The 6,791-nt window shown below is 37.0% G+C and overlaps 1 protein-coding gene across 1 annotated transcript; it reads left to right on the top strand.

Moving 5' to 3' along the window:
* The first annotated feature begins 3,698 nt into the window (after positions 1-3,698).
* On the top strand, positions 3,699-6,305 carry LOC145125199 (uncharacterized). The gene is made up of 4 exons (XM_079060697.1): positions 3,699-3,953; positions 4,005-4,586; positions 6,120-6,188; positions 6,288-6,305. Exons 1-4 carry the CDS (start codon positions 3,699-3,701, stop codon positions 6,303-6,305), a joined length of 924 nt encoding a protein of 307 aa, XP_078916823.1.
* The last annotated feature ends 486 nt before the right edge of the window (positions 6,306-6,791 follow it).

The following is a 6,791-nucleotide window of genomic DNA, read 5'->3' as shown; positions in this document are numbered from 1 at the left end:
TACCTTCCTTAGTCGAAAGCAGCTCAAAACCGGAAGTGGAAACCCCAAAAGGACCCTTTTGGCCCGGAACCTCTTGGTCCGGAACCCTCTTGGTCCGGACTCCTCTTGGTCCTGAACCTCTTGGCCGGAACCCTCTTGGCCGGAACCCTCTTGGTCCGGAACCCTCCTGGTCCAGAAACTCTTAGTCCGGAATGTCTTCTAAGGAGCCAAGAGGAATTTCATCTCGGAAGCCTCTCATCCGGACCATCTCACAATCTCGGAACTCCTGGCTCCGGACAACCTCGCCTATGGCCGCTCCGGAAGATGCAGTTGGCTTTGCACCTTGTATCGGACCGCTGACTCCGCCTCCTAACTTCGGAACCGAGGAACTGCTCCGGAAATTGAAGCCCCATTTCGAAACCTCCCAGCCTAAGCCTCTCCTCCGGAAACTTGGCAGTAGCTCCGGAATGTTTAAAGGAGCTCCGGAATTTTTGTGGTGGCTCCGGATTTCACCATTTTACTCCAAATTTTTACCAATTTCGGAATTTTTAGTGTTTTTAAGTGATTTTTGCTCCGGAAATTTCCTTAGACTTTTATTTTTATAATTTTAAACACTCCAAACTTATATTTTAATATATAAGACCCTATATTATCATATTTTAAACCATATTTTGGGATAGGATCGTAAACCAAGGACAATATTTATTGAGTGAGATATTGTGTTAGAGTGTTGATTTCCCTTAGAGTGTGACACAAGCTATCCCCCATACCCACTTAGGACAACCCCCAGTCACTATTCACCCCTACCTAGTCAACTATTTGCCCTCTCACATCTCTCCTCCAGCCGGTAGCTGGATCAAAAGTTGGAAACTCCCATCTCTCCTTCCAATTTACTCACACTCGCACCAAGAAACAAACACTTCTCTCTCATTTCCCTCTCTAAGAAGTCGAGACTCCAAGGCTGCCTTTGAACTTCTCACCCTCATTCAGTAAGTATTCTCATCCTACATTGAACATTCTTCACTCCTTCACTCATCTTATGAATCTCTCATAACCAATGTCACCATAATTGTTCTTAGATCTTCAACTCCTCAAGCTTTCTCCAAGTGTTCTTGACTTGGAAACCTCATTCCTCCAAAGTCCATCTCAGGGAACCACTCAAGGTGAGTTCATACCCCTATCTTTTCATGTTTTTCTTAAGTTTTAAGGGGGGGAATACAAGTTAAAACACCAAGAACACAACTAAACTCATTTAACAGTCTTCATCAGAAAAGTTCAACTCCATTCACGGACTGTTTTCGTCAACTTAAACATTTTAGTTTTCAAAACTGTATTAGGTTCAAATAGTTCAGGTTCATACCTTTAAAATGACTACTTACACATCACCATACGATTTTTCTACCATTTATGGTTATTTTTACAAAACTGCCTATCATTTCAAAAATGAATTCGTACCAGTCTGTGAATATGAACATTTTAACACAAGTTAAAGACTTCCAAAAATCACAATAAAAATTATGAACAAACTAGACACATTTTGTGAACTCTCAGAATTTACGGATTCAGTTTTTGACTTGGTATGATTTTTCTATGATTTTTCTAAAACAGTGATGAAAGGTTAAAAACTAGTTAACATCTTATAACTTTCATAACACTTTGTATTATGTTGAGCAAAGTGTATAACCATAAGTTCTAAATATTGAATGTATTTTCTTGTTAGTTTATCATCTTAAACTGAAATTTAGTCATTCATGATAAGGTTTACTCATTCATTTCAAATACATATAATAAACTTCAATAAGCATAGTTTATGGATTTTTACGACATGAAAAAGGTTTTACTCTCAAAACAAATGGGTTTTTCATATCTTACGTAATAAACTATCATAGTAATAGTTTAAGGATTTCATATCACTAATGTATTTTCATAAAAGGTGATTTCATTTCCTCCACAGAAGAGGTTTTAATATCAAACTATGTGTAAACTAGTTAACTTAGGTTGTGAGGCAATTCTCTCCCCGTACGTTCGAGTACGGGATCCCAATTCCTGTAAGTTATAACCAGAGTCTCTTGTAGGGAGAGCGTGATAATTGTGTATAGATCTATATTGCGTTTGACACCCTACACCTTGCTACTAGCTACAGTGGGACCTGCAGGTCTACGGGTGACAAGAGTCATAGTATCTTAACGTCTGAAAAACGTTGTGCAGGTTATTTCTCGTCATAGTATGGTTATAGCGACTCACATGGGTAGTTAACAATCTTTCACGTTTACATGGAAAATTCTACTTTGAAAAGGGGTTCACTTCTAAATCAACAAGTTTATGCCGATTTAAACTTGCATGAATTACTTTAAGTATGGAAAAATACTTGTTCAGTCTCGGTCCTGGGATTTAGGACTACATAACTTTAATAAGGAAAATATAGGATTTTCTTTGGAACATATTTCTATTAAAACTACATAAAGCTAGAATTGTTAGACTTCAACTCTAATTGCTAAGTGTATGCGATAGAGTTATATAAGAATCTAGTCACAATCGACTTAGAATTGGTGGGCCCGCCTCATCTCCTGTTCCTTGTTTGGTTGTGGACCTAGGGCAGACCCATTACCATCAACGGTTTATTTAACTTGAATTTTATATAACTTATATACGCTTTGAGATTATAGGAGGAATCTACGGGTCGTTCTAGGGTTCATTATGGCATAACATAAGAGCATTCATTTCACACTTAACTAAGAAAATATTGGATTTTCGGGAAATCATACTCTATCGCTTTTACAAGGAAAACGGTTTCTTCCGCAAACAAAACTCTTATGAACTCACCAACTTAATTGTTGACACTTTTTCAAAAGTACTTGTATTCTCAGGAAATCAGTGAAACAGGAAAACATCAGCACTTTGAGGATGGGACGTTAAATCGTCAAACAGTTCATTTTGTCATCATAATGTAATTGATTTTGAAACATGTAAACATATACTATGGTGTAACCTTTTCAATTATATTTATGATGGTTGTATTTACTTTGAGCACTATTATACTCGTTGTTGTGATACTATACATGAAGTCCTCCACCCCCGGATGTTTCCGCCATCCTTGGTTTGGGGGTGTGACATCCAAGCTTAAGGAATTTATCAAGCAAATCAAGCTTCAACTACGAAAGCTGGTTCAGAACGTTCGCAGTGATAATGGCTCGGAGCTCAAAAACCAAGTGTTTGAAGAATTCCTGACTGAAAAAGGAGTTGCTCATAACTTTTCTGCTCTTTATACTCCTCAACAAAACGGGGTCGTTGAAAGACGAAACCGGTCTTTAAGAGAAGCTACGAGAACCTTGATGTCTTTTGCGAATTTGTCGCTTTACTTTTGGGTTGAGGCTATAGAAACTGCTTGCTTCACCCAGAATCGATATCTCATTAATAAACTGTTTTCAATTACTCCCTATGAGATTCTCAATAAAAGAAAACCTAATGTCAATTTCTTTCATGTTTTTGGTTCCAGGTGTTTTATCTTCAATTTTAAGGAACAACGGAACAAATTCGATGTAAAGGCTGACGTGGGAATCTTTCTAGGCTATTATCTGGCTTCTAAGGCATATAGGGTTCTCAACAAGAAATCCAAATGGATTGAATAAACCTACTATGTTGCGTTCAACGATAACTATCTCAAGAAGTTTTAGACATCAGATCGTCATTCTGAGGAGATCTTTCCTATAACAAATCCAATGACGATTCCTCTCTCAAATATCTACGAGGAATTCATGAACCTGTTTGACGATCCAGAAAAGGCGATCTCTTCAGAATCAAAAGCATCAGATTACAAAGAAGATGAACTCAAGAAGATTATTGATGATGTTGCGAAGGATCTTGAAAACGATCCACCTAGTCTGAAGGCCTCTAAGAATCCATCTTCACCACAAGCTACGAATGCTCCAGTTCAAGGGGAGGGTTCCACTTCAAACTCCACATCTAGTACACCTGTTTAAGAAGAGCATTCAATTCCTCAAGTTGACAATGATTCTCTATTCCAGGGGGAGAATCCAATTTTGAACGACGAGCCACATCCATCATTCGTGGGGGAGAATGAGACTGAAAATAATGATTTAGATGCTCAGTCGGAATTCAAAGATGTAAATCCAAAACTGGATCCATCCTATAATCCGAACTACCCTCCACTAGTTAAATGGACCAAGGATCATCCCAAATCGCAAGTGATTGGTTCAACCTCCTCTGGTGTTCTCACCAGAGCTCAGCAAAAAGCGAATCAGACTGCATTATTTTCCAAAATGGAATTTTGCATGTTTTATTCGTTCATATCCAAGATTAACCCTAAAACTGTGAAGATTGCTCTCGATCATTCAGATTGGGTGCAAGCCATGCAGGATGAGCTAAATGAGTTTGAGCGTAATAAAGTTTGGAGTCTGATTCCAACTCCGAAGGATGCATTGGTTATAGGTCTGAAATGGGTATTTCACAATAAGCTCGACAAAGAAGGGAATGTGATTCGGAACAAGGCTCGGTTAGTTATTAAGGGTTATTCCCAGGAAGAAGGTATTGACTACGAAGAAACTTTTGCACCCATAGCAAGACTGGAGTCTGTTCGCATCTTCTTGGCATATGCAGCTCATAAGAACTTTGAAGTCTATCAAATGGATTTGAAGTGTGCATTCCTAAATGGTGAGTTAGAGGAAACTATTTATGTGGAACAGCTACTAGAGTTCGTTAATGAAAAATATTCAAACCACTACTACATTTTGGATAAGGTTATGTATGGTCTAAAGCAAGCTCCACGATCATGGTATGAAACTCTCACTCGGTTTTTAAAATAGGCTAAATTTAAACAAGGATCGGTCGACCCAACCTTCTTTCTAAAGAAAGACGGTGACTATCTGATGATTGTCCAAATTTACATTGATGATATCATTTTCGGATCTACTAATCCCAGTTTAACTACTGAGTTCTGAAAGTTGATGGAAACTAAGTTTGAAATGAGCTTAATGGGTCCGATTAACTTTTTCCTTGGTTTGAATATTAGACAGAGTATATTCATCAATCAGGAGGCTTATACGAAGATCTTACTTGCGAAGTTCGTAATGGTAGGAGATTCGAAGGTCAAGGTTCCAATGGCATTCAGAACGAAGCTAACACTGTCTTTGGACAAACCAGCTGCTGATATGACTCTCTATCGACAAATGATAGGTTCATTGATGTATCTAACAGCTAGTCGTCCAGACATTATGTTTTCTGTTTGCTATTGTGCCAAGTTTCAGACGAATCCTCGCGAACCCCATATGATTGCAGTGAAGAATATCTTCAGATACATTAAATGAACAACCTCGCTAGGAATTTGGTACCCTTCGAACTCTGGGTTCTTTGTGCAAGTATTCTCAAATGCTGATCTTGGCGGATGCGGTCTTGATCGTAAAAGTACAACTGGAGGATGTCAGTTTCTTGATGGCAAAGTCGTAAGTTGACAATCGAAGAAAAAAACATGTGTCTCCGTATCTACCGCTGAAGCTGAGTATATAGCAGCCGCCTCATGTACTTCGCAGGTTATATGGATTCAAAATCAGCTTCGGGATTACTGGGTTAATATGAAGAGAGTCCCCTTATACAGTGATTCCGAAAGTGCTATTTGCACTTGAAACAACCCAGTGCAACACTCAAATACTAAGCATATTGCACTGAGGTATCACTTCATAAAGGATCATGTGGAAGATGGAAATGTCGAAATTCATTTTGTAAGATCCGTTGATCATTTGGCTGATATCCTTACGAAAGCCTTACCTGAACAAACATTCAATCGAATTCTACAAAGCTTAGGAATGATAGAAGCAGACTCCGTTCCGAAAACAGTAGTATAAAGTAAAGCAGTGTTCTTTCTCCGAACCGCTCCAAGCCCTCGGAGTGATTCGCAATCTTACTTTCTGTTAGGAATGGCTGCGAATGCTCGGAGTGACTCAGAGTCCACTGTTCATCTGAAGGTTCAGATGCCTATGTATCCTTTGTATATTAATTTTCTCTCGATTGATTTGGTAAGTATTGTACATTTTTTGTTTTGAGTTTCTTATGTTTCTGTTTTTCTTTTTTTTTAAACCCAAAAATCTCAAAAATATTTTCTTTTTCTGTTTTTACTTCCTTTTCAGAAAAGGGAGAATTTCATATATGTCCCACCTAAACCTGAAAATATCATATTTGCCCAACTTAATTTCTCAGTATAATATTTACCCTTCATAAACCTTCAAAATATCATATTTGCCCAAATTCTTTTTTTATAATTTTTTTAATATTTTATAATCATTTTTATACCTTAGACGAATTATAATATTTAAAAAAGTTAACCATATTATCCTTACGTCCATGATAATGGAATGTGAACTTCTAAATTCTTGGAATGTTGCCCTCTTGACAAACAAAAAGATTCATCTTTAACCCTCTCTATGGAATGTATATTTTGATTGTTTAGTTTTTGTTGTAGTTGATTATTATCATGTTGTAGATGGAGAATATTTTAGATATTACCATTGACATTTTGATGTTTAAAAAGTGCATATACCATATTTTGATATTTAAGAAGGACATATATGATATTTTGATGTTTAAAAAGGACATATATGATATTTTGAAAGTTTATGAATGGTAAATATGATATTTAGAAATTTTATGATGGGTAAATATGATATTTAGAAATTAAGTTGGGTAAATATGATATTTTGATGTTTAAGAAGGGCATATATGAAATTCTCCCTTCAGAAGAACCCAAAATTCTCAAAAATAATTTTTGTTTATTGTGTGTGATATTTCCAACATGTATTTTA

This window comes from Lactuca virosa, chromosome 1 (genome assembly GCF_052849685.1).
Source record: "Lactuca virosa cultivar CGN04683 chromosome 1, Lactuca_virosa_CGN04683_v6, whole genome shotgun sequence".
In the NCBI taxonomy this organism is placed as follows: Eukaryota; Viridiplantae; Streptophyta; class Magnoliopsida; order Asterales; family Asteraceae; genus Lactuca; species Lactuca virosa.
This window is presented reverse-complemented; position numbering and strand designations above follow the sequence as displayed.

What these genes read in the sequence shown, in the direction of transcription:
- LOC145125199 (XM_079060697.1), top strand. Translation starts at nt 3,699, where the DNA reads ATGACGATTCCTCTCTCAAATATCTACGAGGAATTCATGAACCTGTTT. An exon ending in ACTCCACATCTAGTACACCT is followed by an intron (nt 3,954 to 4,004) that starts GTTTAAGAAGAG and finishes TCTCTATTCCAG; the next exon opens with GGGGAGAATCCAATTTTGAA. An exon ending in AGTCTGTTCGCATCTTCTTG is followed by an intron (nt 4,587 to 6,119) that starts GCATATGCAGCT and finishes CTTCCTTTTCAG; the next exon opens with AAAAGGGAGAATTTCATATA.